Raw genomic sequence first — 21061 nt, forward strand, 5'->3', positions numbered from 1 at the left:
CAATTATTTATTGCTATTTAAAACCTGTGAAACAAGTTCATTCATGCCATCCCTTGTGCTGTACCAGTTATAAACAGTCCTTCAATATGATAACTCACTAGTAACTCCACTTCAGAGCGGACCATATCTCATCACCCTGGCCTGGATTATTGTCTTATAACAGCACGCCCCATTGTGTGTCATTCCTTACATAATTCTTCCTCCATATGATGTTTCCCACATACTAAATAAGCCATGGGAATTCAGACACATATACATCTAATGTTTGGTAATTCACTTGAATACGTACAGGTATGGTCAAGGTTTTCACTTCTAACGCTTAAATTGATGGAACTCCATAACTGGGTAATAAAGTCACAAAACATTGTGCAGAAAGGCACAGTTTGTAAGTCCCTCTATGCTCTGTCCATTAATGGAAAGGGACCACCACTAAACACATATTACATGGATGGTGAATCATTATCAACACAGCAGTGGACAAATAGCAGCCTATAACTAACACACTTGAGAGGTGGACCAACAATGTAGAAGTAGTCAGTGAGTGTCTAGAAAACCTAGCAAAGCTGCTGCACCTGATCCACTCGTACCAACACCACACACTGGTCTCTAAAGGCGACTTGTTTACTTATGATTCAATAAACCCAGTTTTATCATCTCAGTCTTTACCTTTGTGTTTAAAGGAACAAAGCACAAGTATTAACCGTTATTACTTCTTATTATTGTCCTAAGAATGACAACTGATGCATGTTTTACCACAGATTTAATGTGAGTGCTTGAGATTAAAAATTCTTAATAAGCACCAGTAATTTTCAGACATAACTTTTTTTTAAAAAAAAAAGCCTATTATTATGTAATATACAGGATTTGTAAAAATATATCTCATAACATGCTGCTTATTTGATACTTTTTCCCCCTTTTTGTTTTCATCAGCAGTGTAGCGTCTGCAACTGAGTGCATTTTTTCCCCCGTTTCTATTACTAATATTTATTAATGAGTCATGTGCAAAGGATGGAGTCACATAGTTTGATCTAATGTAGGTTTCTGACATACGTTACTGGGGCGTACGTTACCTCCGGGGTTGGGGATTCGAATCCCACTTCCGCCCGTTGTGATTCAGGGGTTTCCTCCTCCAGTCTAAAGACATGCATGGTAGGTTGATTGGCATCTCTATATTGTGCTTAGTGTGTGAGTGTGACCCTGTGTAGGATAAGCAGTACAGAAAATAGATGGATGTATGGACTCCGAGTCAGTGCAATAAAACCAAGCAGGTTAAAAAAAAAAAGGCACATTTATGATCAAAGATTTTCTACAAATTTCTATTGAATGTTTTTTTTTTAACATTTTGTTGAATACACTTGAACAATACCATACATAAAATACACTTCGCAAAATAAGCAATGGTTGCCATGTAAAACAATAAACCGAAGAACCATTAACAGGTGTTTCCAATGTCAGTACATTACATTACATTATTTTCATGTAACACAGATAATCATCACCCAGATTAGATGTTTTAAAGAACACACTGAGCTGATTAAAAGAAAACAATGTGTAGTAAAATATATTATTGTCAGTATTCTTAAATATAAAATAACCAAAACCAAATATAATTACCGTTTCACTAGACACTCAGACTAGTAAATATGAAAACTGAAGCTTTTAGCATTTATCATCACTAATTAAGAAATTTTTAATAAAAACAGTTTAAAGTCCAGAAAGTAAATAAAAGAATGCAGCCACAGTTTATTAAGTTTGCTTGTAAAAGTGTAACCTAATCTGTAAAATACTTTTATTTTCCCTTAGGTAGATTCCTTCTAGTAGAAAGAAATTGACTCTTTCTAAGGGTATAAAGCTTTAAAAATCTGCATCGAGAGTGAATTCAGAGTCCATTGTATTTGACATCACTCCAAACCGTTGGTACTCAGCCACACGCTTCTCAAAGAAGTTAGTTTTTCCTTCCAATGAGATGAACTCCATGAAATCGAATGGGTTTTTGGCTTCGTATACCTTTTGAGAAATAAAGCAGAATTTAAAACTCATTTTGTATTTTGAAATTCAGTTCATCAGTAAAATAAAGCCAGTTCTCCCAGGCACTAAGTGGTAACACAAAATGAACTAGCTACATTGAAACACGACTAGGACTACACTGGTAGAACAATAAATACAAAATGACTAACTTTAGGTATTCCTAAGTCTGTTAACAACCGGTCAGCCACAAACTCGATGTATTGCTTCATCAAATAGCTGTTAATCCCAATGAGGTCAACTGGTAAAGCCTCAGTCAAAAACTCCTGAGAAAAAAAAAAAACAAGCAATTTTGTTCAAATTTTTGTCCTTGTTAAACAACAAATAAATTGCACTATTACAATAATTTGTCTTTTCAGATCGCACTAACCTGTTCGATGAGAACCGCTTTAGTGATGATATCCTTCACTCTGTCAGCTGACGGCTTTTTCTGCAAGTGGCTGTATACAAGGCATGCAAAATTACAGTGCAAACCCTGTGAATGCAAGAAGATATTTTTAGAACTTCCTAGAAGTAAACTTTTTTCGGTCCCTAGGAATATATTTTGGCTGGTCAAATTTACCTCATCTCTACTGATGAGCTCATTGGAGTAGGTGAGTCCAGGCATCAAACCTCTTTTCTTCAGCCAGAAGATGGCAGCAAACGATCCTGAGAAAAAGATCCCTTCGACTGCTGCAAACGCTACTAATCGCTCCGCTGTGAATAATAAACGTCTATAAGTTATACCTCACAAGATGATCCAGTCATAAATTAAGGCTAGTCAGGAAACAGTGGATATGATGCATAAACAGTAGGTAAACCACGCAAAATGGATGCAGCGAATTTAACACAATTAGCATTTTATTAATATTTTTAAGTAATTAATCCATACAAAAGGAGTAACTCCTCAAGAAGTTGAAAAAAATCTGCAACTTGCCAAAGGTAGAGTTTGTGTCAGAGATCCACTGCAGAGCCCAATCAGCTTTTCTTTTCACATAAGGCAAGGTTTCAATGGCGTTAAATAAGTAGTCTCTGGAAAAGATGGACAGGACATTATAACATTAATACTAACAGTCAGTTTCATTGTAACAGTGTGAAATAGAGGTCGACCCATTGATCGGTTTCGATCGATTAATCAGCATCGATAACTGATAGTTTTTCCTGGTTGCGTTTGTTGCGGGACCAGCTGAGAAGGGTCCGCTGTCATTATACAGTACGAGGGGTCTCTACCGGCGAAATAAAAACTATCGGTGACAAATTTTGTTGTGATATTTTAAGTGTTTTTTAAATTCATTTTGGACGTCTCTATATTTATTTGCCATGTTACTTTTTGGTTCCGTTTGGATGTACATATTTTATTTACTTTAATATTTATTAATAGTTAATATATGTAAATATATATATATATATATATATAAATATATATATATATATATATATATATATATATATATATATATATATATATATATATATTTATTTTATTTAAAAACGTACAGTATATTTTCATGGTACAGTCAGTACTGTTTATTTTTGTAAAAGTTCAGCAATATTTTACATTGTGTGTTTAAAAACTCAATTCACAATTCAGTTTTATTTATGTAGTGCTTTTAACAATGGACATTGTCCCAAAGCCGCTTTAAAGAAATATATGAATTGAGGATATACATTTTAAATGTATGAATTTATCCCTAATGAGCAAGTCAGAGGCGATGGTGTCAAGGAAAAAACTCCCTGAGACGATATGAGGAAGAAATCTTGAGAGGAACCGGACTCAAAAGGGAACACATCCTCATCTGGGTGACACCGGATAGTGCGATTATAAATAAATCCCTTCTTTTACTGTGTATCACATGGTCAAAAAGTGAAACTGTGTTACGAGGAAATTCATTACAGTTTTCACATGAAGTCCGATGATTAACACGATTAACCAGTTATCGGCGGATACTTCCGAACTTACTTATCGGTATCTGTAAATCCACTATCGGTCGACCGCTAGAGTGAAATATTCCCGAGAGTACACTGTTCTATACTTTATATAAAAACAGTTAGAGGCAGACTTACATTTCATCTTTGCAGCAGGTAACATTAATAACACAAACTACAGTAAGCTACTGCAACAAAAATATCAAATTTATCATGTAAACCTCTAATTAGCCAAAATGTCAAATGTTACCATGTACATTTTTTTTTTTAAAATCTGCTTTTACTGTCTCAGTACCATATTCAATTTTTTCCAAGATAACAAGAATGTACATAAGAGTAACTACAATTAAATAGTGAATAGAGAAATCCTGATAAACGCTAACATACAAGGCCGATTACAGTAGGACTTTTTACATATTTGCAGTCACTATCATGTTTCTTTGTAAACCACATCATGTAAAACAGTTAACTGGTAGGAAAGACAGTTAACCTCAATGAGCACTGAACTGAAAAAGGCTGCACCTGCAACCTCCATTTAAAGATTTCTTGTAGAGCACTAGCTGTGAATAATAACGGTGGCCCCAGTGGTGGCCCCTCACCTCTCCTTTAGATCCCTGATGTATGTGTTAATCAGCAGGCTGTACATCTCTGAGTGCACATTCTCAATCAGGATCTGGAAGCCATAAAAAGAGCGAGCCTCAGGAACCTGCACCTCCTGACTGAACCTCTGCACCTGCACAATGAGACACATGAACAGACCGAGTTCAGGACAATGTCACAATGACAAGCAAAGAACTGTGCATTAGTGTTGATACACTAGCGATACACTTGAGTGATGGCTTGAATTCTGTCAAACTAAATCCATCACAGCATATCATATCATATCATATAGAGAAAACTATTACTTTATAACTAACATAAAATCTGACTTTCGCTTATATAACATCTTATGACACAGTTGTTGATAAAAGCTTGATGCTGATTGGTTTTGTATGAACCAACAATAATAATCATCATCATCATCATCATCATCATCATCACTTTTCTTTCCTAAATCAAAATCTCAAAGTGCTCGACATATAAAAGATTGGTAGATCTGAGAGGTGCAATATAGAACCAATCACTCATGAAATGACTATACATCTATTAAAATGATAGATTTCCAATCATGGAAGTATATTTAACAAGATAAAAGACCAGAGAACTAAGAATAGGTCAAGTTAAATCAACTATGTCTAACTAACCTGGATTTAAAAACAGCAATTGAGCTGGTATTCCTTATGTTCCCTGGAACACAACTACAGAGATATTATGTTCAACAACGTCTATCATCTGAGCTGCGACTGATTCTCAGGACTAACGGTAGGCCTGCTTCAGCTGAGCCAAGTGCTCAGGATGGACTACACTGCTTCAGATCAGTGAGATACTCCAGACTTTTGACCACTCTGAGATTTAAACATCATGAGCACAGCTTTGTAGTGAATGCAGAAATTAATAGGCAGTCAGTGTGACGGAAGTTTAGGCCTAAAGTCTGGTGAGAATGCAAGGTAATCAATATAAAAGGGACTGCCACGTGGCTAAATGTTAATGAAGAAATGTAAACGCAGCAGAGAAGTTTACCAAGTTCTCATTGACAATGCCATCACTTGCTGCAAAGAAAGCCAAGATGTGAGATATAAAGTGTTTCTCCTCAGGCTTCAGTCTTTCCCAGTGGGCCAGATCCTTTGATAAATCCACCTACAAAAACATTCAGAAATGATGAATAGTTCTACTTAGGTCAATAAAATACATTCCATTGTATTTAGGACAAATCAATTCAGAACTAAGTACACTGTTGCATAAACACACAAAAACAACACACTATTGAACAAGATGTGGAGTTAAGTGAGTACACACATATTGCTTCACACCACCTTGTCGTTGATTATTTTCCAATGACAGCACGTCCCCAAATGTATTATGCCTTACACAATGCTCTGTTGCCTTGCATCACAGTCAAACCTGCTACTACTGTGTTATAGAACAGTGATAAATTAAATCTTCACCTCTTCGACTGTCCAGAACGATGCCTGGGCTTGTTTGTACATTTTCCACATGTCTGGATACTGAATCGGAAAGATGACGAATCGCTTTTTGTTCTGTCTGAGAAGAGGCTCGTCGTCACTGCTCTTTGGATCCACGTCCTTGTGCCCATTCTGCAAAAAGACAAAATCACTGCTTTCAGCACACGATGCCATCAGTGCAAAGTTTAGAATTGGCTAATGCAATTGCAGGAGGTGAAGCCAGATGAGAGTCTAAATAGTCCAGTGTTTAAATCATAACACCGTCTCAGGAGGTTCTAAACCTCCATGGTGGTAGATTAGTTTCACCGCTTCACTGCTGCCACAGCAGCAACCTATCATCCAAATAACGGAGCAATGTCTGAAACTGTATTTGTGAATTTGACATGGTTAGGTGAAGACAAAATGCACTCACTATTCAAGTGGTTCAGAATAAAGAACAATTTTACTAGGCAACTGGGGGGAAAAAACTGGACGCTGAGGTTACGGAGTTATCCATGAGATGTTTTACATGGAGACAGAAAACTTTTGATGCCACACCGTGAACCAGAAGTGAACTGTGGGTGATAACAAGTATGCAAGCCAGGAAACATCTACATAGGTAGTCTCTAACCTAATGAATATGTGTTGACTGATAATAATCTTGACTTAAATTTATTCTTTTTAAATCCTATAGCATCAATGCATGTTTGATCCCATGTTTGATGTTGCAGCAACATGAATGTATTTAATGGTAAACACTGCTGTATCTAACACTACTGTATCTGCATACAATGATCAGATGTTCAATCCAGATACAAATCTACTGATACACAAATTGGTTATAAATCCAGTTACACAACTCTGAGCTCTAGACGTTTCTTTCTTTGTTATGAAAGATTACAAAACACTGAACCTGCTCTGAGAGTTATTTAAACTCCCTTCACACAACCAGCACATTTTATATACCTGATATTCTTTGGAGTCGGTTCGCATGGTCATCAAAGTTGTATCCATTACGAAAACATTGCTTTCGACGCAAAAGCTGCGTAGGTTAGCCGGTTCTGTCGTGATATCCTGTCTTTAACACCGACTAATCGTCTCCTCCATGCGTCCCGTCAGGCTTTTACTACGCATGCGCAGGCGCAGGCGCACATTTTTATGCGTTACGACTCTGCTCAAGCTGTCGCACAGGAATAGATTCAGTTACCACAGCAAATTCTCTTTATTGAAAATAAGCTGTTTTTTTGTTTGTTTTGTTTTGGGTTTTTTTTTTCGGAACCTAGATTTATTTTTCACATTGACTACATATCCTGTTTATTCCAACTAAAATTATGCCTGTATATCAGGACTAAAAGCTTTTCTTCATGTAGCTTTGAATTGGTAGTTTTGATATGGCAAAATCAAAATCTTTTTTTTCAAAATGATGGAAGCACACAATGGTATACAATGTCTTTGTATGCTGTAGCATTACAATTTCCCTCCACTGGAACTAAGAGGCCCGAACCTGTTCCAGCATGACAGTGTCTCTGTGCACAAAGCGAGCTCCATGAAGGCATGGTTTGCCAAGGATGGAGTGGAAGAACTCAGTGGCCTGTACAGAGCCCTGACCTCAACCCCACTGAACACCTTTGAGATAAATCAGAACCCCGACTGCATCCCAGACCTCCTCACACACCATCAGTGCCCAAGTTCTCTAATGCTCTTGTGGCTGAATGAGCACAAATCCCCACAGCTCCAGAATATAGAAGAAAGCCTTCCCAGAAGAGTGGAGCAAAGGGGGACTCAATCTGGAATGGGATGTTCAACAAGCACATGAGTGTATGTTGTAATTATATAAACAAAAAGATTGGACTTTAGATTCACTTCAGAGAATACAATAATAATAATAATTTTATATATATATATATATATATATATATATATATATATATATATATATATGAATTATAAAAAAATATATCAAGTAAGCACTAGATAAAAATTCTCGATAAATTAATCGTAAATGATTATCATATTATATCATATCGATTGTTTTCTTATAGCAGCATGCCCCATCATGTTTTATTATTTACTTGAACATGTTTTTATGCTGACTATGGAACCCAACTTCTACCAAATATTAGGCAGCTATTTACAGGAAGAAGCCCGAGACATGATTCCTTTGTCATAAAACCTTTGTGATTACTGGTAGGGATTTGGTCATCATAATGCAAATCACATTCTCTGTTTCAGGAAGATCTAAAGGGATATCAAGTAGCAATATGAAGTGGTAGGAGCTTGTAGCTTAATGTATATGAGAAGCTCTTAAATAGTAGACCATATACTGTACTTATTTACAAGATTAGTAGATAGTAATAGATGGATAATCTTTCAAATGATTATATCTTGGCTTTAGTCAGGTTAGTCTGGTTACAGCTGTAGCTTATACGGAATATATTAATCAATCAAAGTATAACTCGTTCACGTATAACTAAAGTATAAGGCATGAAAGAGTATCAACAAGTTATAATCAAGGAAATTAGTTAATCCACTAAAACTTAACACTTAAGAGTGTAACAAAATGTTGGTCAGTATACAGGCACCTGTTTGTGATGGAATTTATTATTATTATTTTTTTTAAAGAGCCGGCTGTACCACACCACCATTAAAAAAGAATGTAGGAAAGGAGACGAGGGTTTTAAAAATGGTGGCGCACAGCCAAGGTGTAATCAAAGAAAAAAGGGATAATCCTTGCCTGATGAGATCAGTTTTAAAGTTGTATAAAAGCATGTACCGTAAAAGCCATCCATCAGTTGATCTGCAGACCAGCTCGTCTTTGCTGTTCGAATAAAGTCTACCTTTCGACATCAAGACCCAGAATGTTTTTGCTGAAGAAGATTCCATGACATATACAGCCTTTACTCTAAATCTTTGGATCCAAAATCTAGAAACCATCATTGAAATTCAGCAACCGTAAAAAAGCGCACGCAATTAATATTCATGTGGGGTAATACTGCTGATCTTGGAATCACATGAAAGAAAACAGCTTGCCTCAGGAAAACACCAAGAAACAATTATAAAGGCTCTCTAAAAGTTCATAAATAATCTATATATGAGCAGTTGAAAAATGAAACATGAATAGATGAAGCAGGGACTGAAAGCAGAAACTGCCCAGTACAAGCCACTAGCAACAGCTGCATCTAAAACTTACCAAAACAGCTCAAAAGGGACATGCTAAAATTATACAGGTTCAAAGCAAGACCTAGATTTTAAACTTTGAATGCTTAAAGCATACTGTAATCTTTGTATTTTTCTTGGATTTGTGAACATTTAATCACATTTAAAGTATGTTCAGTGCTGATTTTTTTTTTTAAAAGAGAGAGAAACATATCAGACTAGGAAATGTATTATTTTAAGGTTAGTACTTTCATAAATTTTAACACAATATTACAGTCAAAAACAGGCCATGATCCATGATTATTTCCTTAGATAAAAATATTTTACATTTCTAACAGGGTGATTTCATTTCCCACTGTGGAGATATGGGCATTTTCGGGAACGAAAATAGCATTTTAAGATATGATCTAGGTGTACTGTGATACATTTTAATATGAAGCTGATTAAGCTTTAAAAACAAATACTAAATCTAAAGGGTGTAATTTTATAGCATCTATAAAAATAAATAAATAAATAAATAATACTAATTAAAAAAAACCAACACACCCCCAAGCCCCAAAACATCTCTTGGAAGAGACTGCTTCAAAAGCACTATGAATGTTTTGTTTTTTTTAATAGAATAATAAATGATTGATTTTGGTAACAAACGCAACCAAAGGACATGACCAAATCTTAAATCGCTATTGATAATAAAATGCATGACTCTTGCTGAATGTTTAGAAATTGTTACTGGTACTTCGAGCATAGGTTTGAGTAATCTTGCTTGGAATCACCAAGCAAGTCCCAGTCCCAGAAGTTACTTTAATGTCAAACATACAGATGTGGTATTTACACAACGGAAAAGGGCAGGTGCCTACCAACAACGTTCTTACTAAGAGTCTTTTGAGGTGACAAACTTGATCATGGCACACAATCAAGGAACAGTTTGAAATACATAGCAATACTGGGAAATAGTGCCACAAGCACTGTAGTGGAAATTTAATCAAATGAGTTTAGTTGCACTCCACAGTTCTTCAAACCCATATACAACAGTGAGGGGTAAGCACGAATACAACAAATTAATATCGAAATTTCACTGTGCTGATTTACACACAGGGCTGTAACACACTTGATTCTATCTTCTAAAATAACTTGTTAAAATCACATTTGATTTTAATATACACAAGTGCATAATGGTGCAACAGACAACTCATTTACAAGACCATCAGCAGGTAATCAGTAAATAATTAAATTAATTAAACACTTATGTAAACGATTTTTGATAAAGAAACCCAAAGACAGGATCCCATCTCCACAGCCATCCATTTTGTTGCATATGTTATTACTAAATATGAGGCTTTTTGACTCTTCCGTTTGGCTGACAAGAAAAAAAAAAAAAAAACGCATTTCGACCAATAAACTGTGAGAACCTAAGACAAGGACAATTATTTCGTGATCCCAAATGCCACTGGTCATCATGTTTTCTTAGTAGCTAAGCATTAACTGCTCTGTTTATGGCTGTTGGTTTATTCGCTGTAGAAGCCATTCAAATGCCCAGGTTAGGAGTCAGAGCCAGAGTTTTCAACTACACGCCATATGGGACTAATGAAAAGTTCTTCATGGTGTTGTCAAGTGAGATTCCAGCCTCCTGCATCTCGAACCTGAGGGATACAAGACGCAGTGTAAGAAGACTACATACAAAAAAAAATCTTAATACTAAAAAAAACTACATGGAAAAAAAAAAGAAAGAAAATTCTATATGTTGTTAATTACCAGGAGCTTTCAGAAATGGTGTAATACATGGATGGTTTTTCTGAGTCGCTGATGACCGCTGTCTCCTCATGACCACAGGCCCCCATGTTTTTAAAGATGAGCCAGTCTCCCACAGAGAGCTCAGGAAGAAGGCAATGCTCCACCACCTGGTCCAAAACGTCAAAGGATGGACCCCACAGACTACTGGAGAACACCGGCTCGTCTGCGGAGAGTGACATCTGCAAACACAAGAAAAATCCAGTTCACGTCGGCTCGTTTTGAATTCTCTTATATGTGCGTGCATTTGTGTCAGGGTTCTTTACCTTGTGCACTGAGGGAGATGGAATGATGTTTCCCAACAGCTTGCCAACGAAAGATCCAAATACACCATCACTCAAATAGTACAAAAACTCAGGGTCATCGCTTAGAGTCAGCTCTGATGAGAGTAACACAAAACTCAAAATTAAAGCAAGACAAAAAAGGATCCACAAGTTTATGTCTAGATAACACACATAAGCAGCTTTGCAGGCTCCAAGGCTACATTCCTGATCTAATATCTGACCCTTCAATATTTTATTTTGGGTTTGAGTTCAAGGAGCAGCTTGTAATTTTATAATCTGCCTTTTGTGACATGGATGCAATCCACTCTACCACAGGGTTACTCACTAATCCCCTTACCACTGAAATCAGTCAAAAGTAACAGAAAACACTGTTTACCAGCAGGAGTGACCACAGGTTTGTTATTAAGATGCCAAATCAGCTCAAGGCAAGGCTTTGCATTATAAAACCACTATTTTTTTTTTACCTTATTTACTGTTAATTGTAGCATTTGAGCGTTGAAGGCAATCATTTTAACCTTGCATATTGCAATATACATGTTTAAACAGACATCTCTCATTGTGTAAAAAATGTATATGTTCATTCACTTTATTGCATTTCTCTCCTTCTTAATTTTCTATTTAATATCTATAGTATTCTTTTCTTCCTATTTAATATATGCATCATACACTACATGGCCAAAGTATGTGGACACCTAAACAATCACACACACACACACGAGCTAGTTGAACATGCTGTTCTAGATTTAGTCCCTCCTTTGCATTGGTGTTCGGTGGGGTTGAGGTCAGCGCTCTGTGCAGGCCACTTGAGCTCTTCCACTCTAACCTTGGTAAACCACGTCTTCATGGAGCTCGCTTTGTGCACGGGGGCATTGTCATGCTGGAACGTGTTTGGGCCACTTAATTCCAGCATACAAAGACATGGTATACAATTGTGTACTTCCAACTTTGTGGCAACAGTTTTGGGGAAGGCCCATACGGTGGATATAAAAATAAATAAAAAGTCTACACACCCCTGGTAAAATGGCAGGTTTTTATGATTAAACAAATGAAACCAAGATAAATCATGTCAGACCCTTTTCTACATTTATTGTAAAATTTTAACCTATTCATTAAAGTGAAATACAACAAGAGCCATTAAAAAAAAAAAAGTACAATAACCTGGTTGCATAAGTGTACACGCCCCTAAACTAATACTTAGTTGAAGCACCTTTAGCTTTTATCACAGCATTCAATCCTTTTGGGTAGGAATCTATCAGCTTGGCACAGCTGGACTTTGCAAAAGCATTTTAACTCTGTGAAATTGGCTGGGCATCTCCTGTGCACAGCCCTCTTCAGGTCACCGCACAGATCTTTGATTGGATGTAGATCTGGGCTCTGGTTGAGTTACCCCCAAACCTTGATCTTGTTTTGATGATGCCATTCCTTTGTCGATCTTGAGGTTTGCTTTGGGTCTTTCTCATGCTGAAAGGTGAAATTCATCTTCATCTTAAGTGTTTTAGCAGAAGACTTCAGGTTTTGGGCCAAAATTGACTGGTATTTGGAGCTATTCATTATTCCCTCCACCTTGACTAAAGCCCCAGTTCCAGCTGAAGAAAAGCAACCCCAAAGCATGATGCTGCCGCCGCCATGCTTCACCATGGGTATGGCTTGTTGATTATTGTCCTTACAGTCTTCCATGGTATATCCAGTGCTTTGGAAATTTCTTCAGAACCCTCTACTGATTTATATTTTTTAATGATGAGATCCTGTACCTACTTTGTAAGCTCTTTGTGGCCCATTGTTTTTCTAGATGGATGTTACCAAGAAGATCCTAACAGGAAAATCTTGTAGAATTTGGGGGTAATCGGCCACTTTAACTGATGGCAGGTGTATATTAATTAGTATTTAATTTAAACATGCGTTTGAATGTAATTGGTTCATTCTGAACGCTGCCACATTCCCAATTATAAAAGGGTGTGCACACTTATGCAACCGAGTTATTATAATTTTTTTATTTTCCATTCCCCCCCGCCTAAAATGATGCTTACTGTTTTTCACTTTAATTAATAGGTTAAAGTTTTTACAATAAAAGGTAGAAAATGTTCTGACATGATTCATGTTGGTTTCACAAAAACCTGCTATTTTAACAGGGGTGTGTAGACTTATATCCACTGTATATGGGTGTGATGATCAGGTGTCCACATACTTTTATATAGTGTAGCTTGATCCCAAACTGCACGCTGAATCTTCGTATTTTCCTATTGTAAAAGGAGCAGCATTGCCACCACTGCAATCTAATCTAAAAAAGGCCTAAATCTTTAATCACTTTAATTAGGCAATGCATATTTATGTCTTACAGTTAATACTAGCAATGTATACAAGTCTTATCTACAGGCTTAATGGGTTTACCCTGACAGCGCACCAGCATTTAAAGTCACTGGTCGATCTCAGATGGACCAGTTAATAAGTTCCCCAAAGATTTAAGTTTCCTTATGTAATTGCTTTAATTTATGACTTTGTCTGGCTAAACTGAACAAATCCTAGGAAAATCCAGACAGTGTATACAAGTGCAGATCTGTAATCTTGCCCGAAGGTAGTGAAAATAAAAACATATCTATTCTCACCACCATCAAAGATGCCATGTTATATAATGTAAGTACTGGCATTAAAGAACCCACCTTTAGACTCACCATGAAGATCTCTGGCTACTAGTTTCTTGCCAATGACATTTACAACCAGGGTGAAAGAGGAAGACACGTAAAAGGTTCCTGGCTCAGCAATCACTCGTACTCCAGACTTAACAGGAAAATAGGCCTCAAGCAAAGGTCTAATAGCAGCATGGATCTAAAAAAAACAAAAAAAAAAAACAAGAAAAAAAAACCCCACAAATTTTAGCACATTGTCACTTTCCAAAAAAAATTAAACTGTTAAACCATGAAAAAAAAAACAAAGTTATATAAAGAAATATGTGATACAAGTCACCTGTTTCAACTGATACTCAGAGCCACTGAATCCACTCCCAATATCCAAAACCTCCATATTAAACCCAAGCTCCTCCTGTAGAAGAACAAATTAGACATCAGTGGTATGAACCCCAATATTTATTTTAATAATAATAATAATAATAATAAAGAAAAGAAAAAAAAAAAATCAATGAACTGTAGTACTGTATTAAAATTGTTCTAATTTCCATGCGTATTATATTTAGGTATATGAATTCATTTGTCCACCCACCCCCATATCAAATACACAGCGGGCATCAGACAGGGCATGGGCATATACTTGAGGGTCCTTACATGATGCTGGTACTTGGAACCTGTAGAATTATAACGACCAGGTGATTCAAGTGAAACTCTGGGCTTATTATAGAGGTTATGCTTGCCCAAAATAAAAGACTTACACTACTCCAATCACATCCACACCCATCCCTTTGGCAGCTTCTAAAAGGTGCCTGCAACTTTTCAGCGAGCAGCCAAACAGCATGCTGGCCTCCTCTGTTTGTGCCTCTGTGCATAACTGCAGGAGAAGCCTGTGAAGAGAGATGACGCGTTATACAGAATACTGAACGTCGATCGAAGAACATGGCATTAAGGATGAAAATCCCAAATATGTTAGTAAGTGGAAACTGACTTAGCATTCGGGTGAGCACGGGCGATTTTCCCGAGCTCGGCCTCGTTATCGCACACCAGGTAGTTCACACCGTTCTTGGCAGCATGTTTGATGTGTGACTGCTGTTTGCAAACACCAGAAAGGATGATGTTCTCAGGAGAGACATCATGGTTGAGTACCATTGAGACTTCAGCCTGAAAGATTTTGCAAGGGGGGGGTAGGGGGAAAAAAAATGGAATTAGACAAAAACTTAAAACAGAGCTCATTCCTGATCATACAAATAAACCAGTGTGGAACAGTAAAGCAAGAAAACCTCACCTTATTCGCACACATGAAACCGACTCCTAGAGCAGCCAGAATCTCGATGACTGCAGGGCTGCTGTTACATTTGACAGGGTAGAACGGTCGAACTAGGGGTAGGGTGCTCTGCCAGAGGACATGTTGCTGCAGCAATGCACCGAGGTCAGCCACAACAAATGCATTTTTTTCAGCCTGGAGAAAAAACAGCAAAAAAAAAAACCAAACAAACATACAAACAAACAAAAAACCAGAGTGAGATACCAGTAACATGAGTAAATAAGACAGTGCTAGCTCAGCGGTTAATGATTTGGGCTAGTATTTGGAAGCTTGTGAGCACGAATCGTTCAGCCTGACCTTCTCAACTGTATGCCTGGATTGTATCCCATCTCAATTATTGCTTTGTATAAAAATATGTCTGCCAAATGACTAAATGCTAATGTCAGCGACACCACACCGTGTTCCATTTATTAAACAAAGTAGAACTTAGCAATAACTGTCAGAATCCGCGCCGCGCAATACGTCCGTATTACGTTGTATTCACGCTTACCATTTATACTGATCAGTACGTACTGCATCAACAGCCGAGCGGTAGGTACTGAATCGAATGCAGTGGGTACTGTCACAGTATGCGATTTCAGACGCAGCCAATGTCACACTAATAAACAGACGACAAGAAATGACAGTGATCCAGACGTATTCCATGAGTAATGACGACAATCAAAGCAAATCAGACTGCAAATGGTGCTCTGTAAAAATAGCGAGAGAAAAAACTACAACACAATACAAGTAACCTTATAAAACATCTTGATGATGTTTAAGCAGTTTAAACAGGGGGCAAAGGCGGCTAACCTCATTAACCTCATGAGTGCAATTAGCCGTGAATTATGCGCACAAAAAAAAAAAATTCCCAATCATGAAGCAGTGAAGCGAGAGTGCAGGGAAACTGTCATGGTGTAAGAGGCACTTCAGTTCTGCGAGCACTGACACACACACACACACACACACACACACACACACACACGAGTCCAGGATCTCCACATTGCTCATGAGTCAACTGATGCAAACACCATAACGTCCTAACCATTAAACTCAGCACGAGGCGTTCATTGCTAACAGCACACGGCATCAACCGACGCTCCAACAAGGGCTAGGTGAGGAAAAGCCTGGTTGAGTGAAAATAACAACTCTCATACAGCATGCTGTTCTTGACGATCAGCCATTATAGATCCTTAACGACGAGGAAATCGGAGACGATGAAACAGACACGGAGAAGCGCTTTTCTGCTTTTTAAAACCCACTCTTTTCCATTGCAACCCTACTCGATCAAATTTAACTACTGCAGCTAGCGAACGCAATTCAGTTAACATCGACTAGTTAGATTACGCTTGAAAGAACGAACCTATTAGACCAAGTGCATAAACACACGTGTGCGCATTTCATGGCCACTAATTAAACCGAGGAAATCCAACAGTGCCCCAAGAAGCCCCTGGATTGTTAATACCGAGTAGGTCATTCAGTAACGATGTCGGCGGTGACGTGTCTTTGCAGGTTTTACTAAACAGCATAGCGGATAGATCCACTCACCAAAGCTTGTTCATAAATGTGGTTGTCAACGACATCGTCGAGGGTTGTTCCTCCCTCAAGCAGTTCAACAACGTAGTTCAGTTCATCAGTAAATCCTTTCATCTCAACCGTAGTCCGCAGATCCGACAATCATAGAGAGTGTACTGAGCCTTTGGGTCCTGTGAATATGCAACAAACTGCAAAGGAAATACAACAGATTTCATCACTACAAGCATTTTTACATAAACAATATAGTGTTGATTAGTTTTATCCTTGTGCTCTATTCACTAGTTAGGAAAGGATGTACTATTCACAGGTCATGTTGACTCTGGCCAGCTGAGACAGGTAATAATATTTAAAATGACCAACCTTGAACGCATCTATTTGTTTTGGGGCAAAGTAAAGACACACAAAACCGATTCTCATGCCTGGAAATGTTAATACCAGCAAATGTCTGTAATGGGGTTGGACTGAATTCACCTGTGTGTGTGATTTTTGTAAACAGCAGTGATTTCATAATTTGTTTTTGTACCGTTTTATTCTCTGATCAAAATGGGGGTTAGTAGATGCTTTTTCATGTTAGATGAAGAAAATATGCCAAGCATATAAAGTATGGCTCCTTTTAAAATAAACATCAAAAAGGGCTACAAAAAAAATAATAAAATAAATGTAAAAAATAAATAAAAACCCCCACACATATGGGTTATATATCGGAGACTTCTTTAGCAGGATTATTTACTTATTATAACTCATTATATGCACAAGTGACTAATTCAGAATTGTTTGACGCTCACATGGACAAGCTGGGAGATGGGTTTCTCCCGCTATCAGCTAGGATCCCAAGGCGGCTCCGCGTTGAAGTCGAATTGCTCGCGGTAGAGTGCCTTCCCTAGGCCTTCTGGGTAGCGCTTATACACCTGTAGAGAAAGAGGGGAGCCCTGTAAGGAAAAATAAATGGAAAAATGATTAAAAAATTACTTCACATATAGTGTTCTGATTATAGTATTAAAACAATATCTCATGTAGATACCCAAAACAGAGCAACGAAAACATTTTCAAAAACTCTGATCACAACAGACATCAATGACAGGGAACACATGGGGTTTTTAGATCAGGGCTTGGGTTTTGTTTTAAAACAAACACATATTTGTTGGCCATCACAAAGCCTATAAGCCTGTATGGGTCGCTGATAAACACACCACACGCTAACTGTTGTGGTGGCTAAGAATAACCCTCAAGCTTAAACAAGACAACACCTACCTCCTATGAGTTTTCTTAAGTCCAAGCAACAATGCGTGTCTGATCTACTGCCCAAGTGCGTTGTGACATTTTTGTTACCTGCTATCTCAGATAAATCAAGAAACCACAGACGACCGGTTCTAAATAACAGGTGTTGGATTACTATTACCAGATGACTGCTGACGTGCCGAAAAACACAAGAAATCGTGGATCACAAACACGATAAGGAATATTTACAAATAACGGATGCCCCCATTGTAACTGTACACTGGTCCGAACAAGGCCATAGATTAACCATTAAAATAAGTTAATACAGAAACCGTGATAAGATAGCAGTATCGGACTGTCAGCAGATCCAAGTGAAGATTAAAGCAGGCTTATGATGACATGCAAAGTTTTCTGAAGGAAATCAGAAAAGGTTTCAGGACAAATGAACCGAGTCCTTTCATACTGAAATCTGAGTCTCAAGCACAGCAGCTCTTAAAGTTTCCCCAGTTAAAACGCATAAAGGCAGTATACCCAAGTATTACGCAGAGTCATCTTTCTCATTTTTTCCTCATCACCTTATGAAAACAGGAAATGAAGAGAGATAACGGAACATAAAACACACAGTAATAAACATTAAACACTGCGCAACGCACAAGTACACAGGTACACTTTGTGCACTGAATGACGCATGAGCTCCTGATTGGGGAAAAACAATAACAACAGCAACAACTATAACGAAAACATTTTGGATCACTATAAAGCCATGGTTCTCAAATGGGGACCAATATGGGTCTGTAACACATTATTATTATTGGTAATTATGATTTGTAGTATTTATTATTCTTATTATTGTTATATAACGCAATGAAATGACGACAGGAAGTACTGCAAGTTACTATGGAAATAGTTATTAAATAGGTTACCAGTCACAGTTTCCGATTGGAAGTTTTATTGTCTAAAGGTCAATAACTTAAAAAAAAACGATGTTATTATTATTATTATTATTATTAAGACTGTTATTTGAATCATTACATGGTCCGTGAATTATTATTATTACTTTTTTTTAATTCACTAATTATTCCCAACTAAACAAAGAAAGCCGTTTTCTTTATTATTATTATTATTATTATTATTATTATTTTAAATGAGCTCAATTTACTCAATCGTCCACTAAAACCACTCAACTAACTAACACATGGTACAATCACCCGGATTTAGTCAAATGAATCAACTTCAAAACGCCTTTCAACATTCCGCTGCGTATCAGGTTTATTCTGTACCCGAGAGCCCACAATCACTTTATGTTTACGAAACACAATGACAAAACGAGCTGAAGACATTTTACAGACAACTAAAACGTATGATCAAGCTAATCGGTACACGGCACAGCTTCCAGCCCCGAGCACAACAGCAGCCGCCATGTTGTAGCTGGTCTCCCGCTTCAAAGCGGCCAACGACTGTAGGATGGAGTCGCGTGTAAAGCATACTTACGTGAGATAACGGCTTGAAGGTTTTGGAAGATCGTCTCCTCTTTTTCGGCGGAATTTTTAAAGAGTAGTGGGGACACCTGGGTAAGAAAGAAAAGCGGCCGTTTTTGCCATATACCCGCGAATGGACAGTTTGAAACACACACAAACGTCTAGCTCGGGTCTACTAGCCAAAGAAATGGTTGCCTCAGAAAGGAGATCAGTGAGGTAGTGGAAGAGTGTATGGGCGTGGCCTACCAATAAGAACCAATAGCCGACCGTTCTGTCGTAGAAAAGGAATGTGACTGGGTGAAGCCGCTGTCAATCATGTTTTTCATCAGCCAATCGTATACGCAGTACATGTTTGAAGAAGACCGGAGGTGAGGTCGCTGCGTGTGACTGACCGTTGCTCTGGTGACGCAATATATGCTGACAAGTTTATAGCCTTGTCCATCCAAGTTATTAGTAGGGTTCCAAGCAGTTCTTGTTTTGTATGGGATTTCTTCATTTTCTTCTTCTCCTCCTCCTCCTCCTCCTTCTTCTTTATTTTTACTACTACTACTACTGCTACTGTTGTTGTTATTATTATAAGCAATAAGGAGTGTGTACATGTTTTTCTCTGCTTTTATGATTTAACAGCACCGGTGCATCATGAACATTTTGACATCTGGTATGTGATCAGCTGGATTTATTAGACTTATGTCTGTTCCACTACAGCAAGTAGTTGTTCAAAAACTTGATCAAATCTGGACATGTACTGTGTGAGTAAATCACACTTAATGAATCACACTAAAGGTATTTAGGAGTATGATTTATTATTATTTTTTTTAACCTTTGCAGACAGTCAGCCAAGGCAAGATTACAAAGTAGAAAAATGTATCCATGTCATTTTTTGTGAAATATCTTTGTGGCCAGTCAAAAAGAAAAAAAAAATGCTTTTCTTGAATGTCTTCCTTACCCTAAGCCTTAGCAATTAGACCATGGTTGTTGTTGCGACTGGATGTTATAGCCAGCACTGGCTTTTTGCAGATTAACACAGCATTCCTATAACTCTGACCATATAATATGACCTATAATAAGAAACCACTAAAGTCACAGGATATTTCAAGCCATAAAACCATTTTTAACAACCATCGTTTATGAGCTTTACGCAACACTCACCCTGCTTACATCTACCAGAAACAGTCCAAATAGCCTTAGCGTATATTTAAATTTTACCATTAAACCATAGTTTGCTACTTGAAATACAGCAAAGTGACAGACCTGGCACTGATTTAAAGTAAGGCGGGAAGTTTGCTATTATTTACCTACAGAGCAATGAAGTGAACATCATGGTGTAGTATACATACTAGCCAAGTAAACACAACCTGTTCTGCCCTGTTCTGATTAATCAGTCGGGTGCCAGATCTGGCAGCTAAATATGGCACAGATAAAGTAAGGGATTGCCCAGAATCCTCCAAATTAATGGGCCAAATGTGCCAGTTGATGCATTGCTGACATGTTGAGGCCAGATTTAAGAACCAACCCCATGTTCTAAGCAAGTTCTACTGGTGCAGTTGTCAATTTTGTCTAGTATTTTTGAAATCATAATTTGTATTAAAGCTCCACTAATAAACAAACTAAGCAAGCAAAATGAATACTCAAGGCATTCACTACACTTTCACGACATATTTTACGACAATTTCACAATGTGGAATATGTTCTGTTTACACTGATG

The 21061-nt window shown here is 37.5% G+C and overlaps 2 protein-coding genes across 3 annotated transcripts; both read right to left on the bottom strand.

The window, feature by feature from the left end:
- Window positions 1-173: 173 nt before the first annotated feature.
- Window positions 174-7076, bottom strand: rrm2b (ribonucleotide reductase M2 b). Its single transcript, XM_053613412.1, has 9 exons — window positions 6939-7076; window positions 5976-6125; window positions 5551-5667; window positions 4530-4663; window positions 2942-3036; window positions 2588-2721; window positions 2396-2500; window positions 2178-2291; window positions 174-2007 (listed from the first exon to the last, which is right to left on the bottom strand). Exons 1-9 carry the CDS (start codon window positions 6984-6986, stop codon window positions 1855-1857), a joined length of 1050 nt encoding a protein of 349 aa, XP_053469387.1. The 5' UTR covers window positions 6987-7076; the 3' UTR covers window positions 174-1854.
- A 2265-nt stretch (window positions 7077-9341) lies between these two features.
- azin1b (antizyme inhibitor 1b) lies at window positions 9342-19553 on the bottom strand. Of its 2 annotated transcripts, none has more exons than XM_053613030.1 (12): window positions 19370-19553; window positions 17446-17589; window positions 16673-16848; window positions 15107-15280; window positions 14810-14982; window positions 14580-14708; window positions 14414-14495; window positions 14162-14236; window positions 13870-14023; window positions 11183-11295; window positions 10881-11098; window positions 9342-10768 (listed from the first exon to the last, which is right to left on the bottom strand). In XM_053613030.1, exons 3-12 carry the CDS (start codon window positions 16772-16774, stop codon window positions 10693-10695), a joined length of 1296 nt encoding a protein of 431 aa, XP_053469005.1. In that variant the 5' UTR covers window positions 16775-16848; window positions 17446-17589; window positions 19370-19553; the 3' UTR covers window positions 9342-10692. The 2 variants fall into 2 exon arrangements, with proteins under 2 accessions (XP_053469005.1, XP_053469004.1); XM_053613029.1 differs by having other exon boundaries at window positions 13858-14023.
- Window positions 19554-21061: the final 1508 nt, after the last annotated feature.

This window comes from Ictalurus furcatus, chromosome 24 (assembly GCF_023375685.1).
Source record: "Ictalurus furcatus strain D&B chromosome 24, Billie_1.0, whole genome shotgun sequence".
Taxonomy (NCBI): domain Eukaryota; kingdom Metazoa; phylum Chordata; class Actinopteri; order Siluriformes; family Ictaluridae; genus Ictalurus; species Ictalurus furcatus.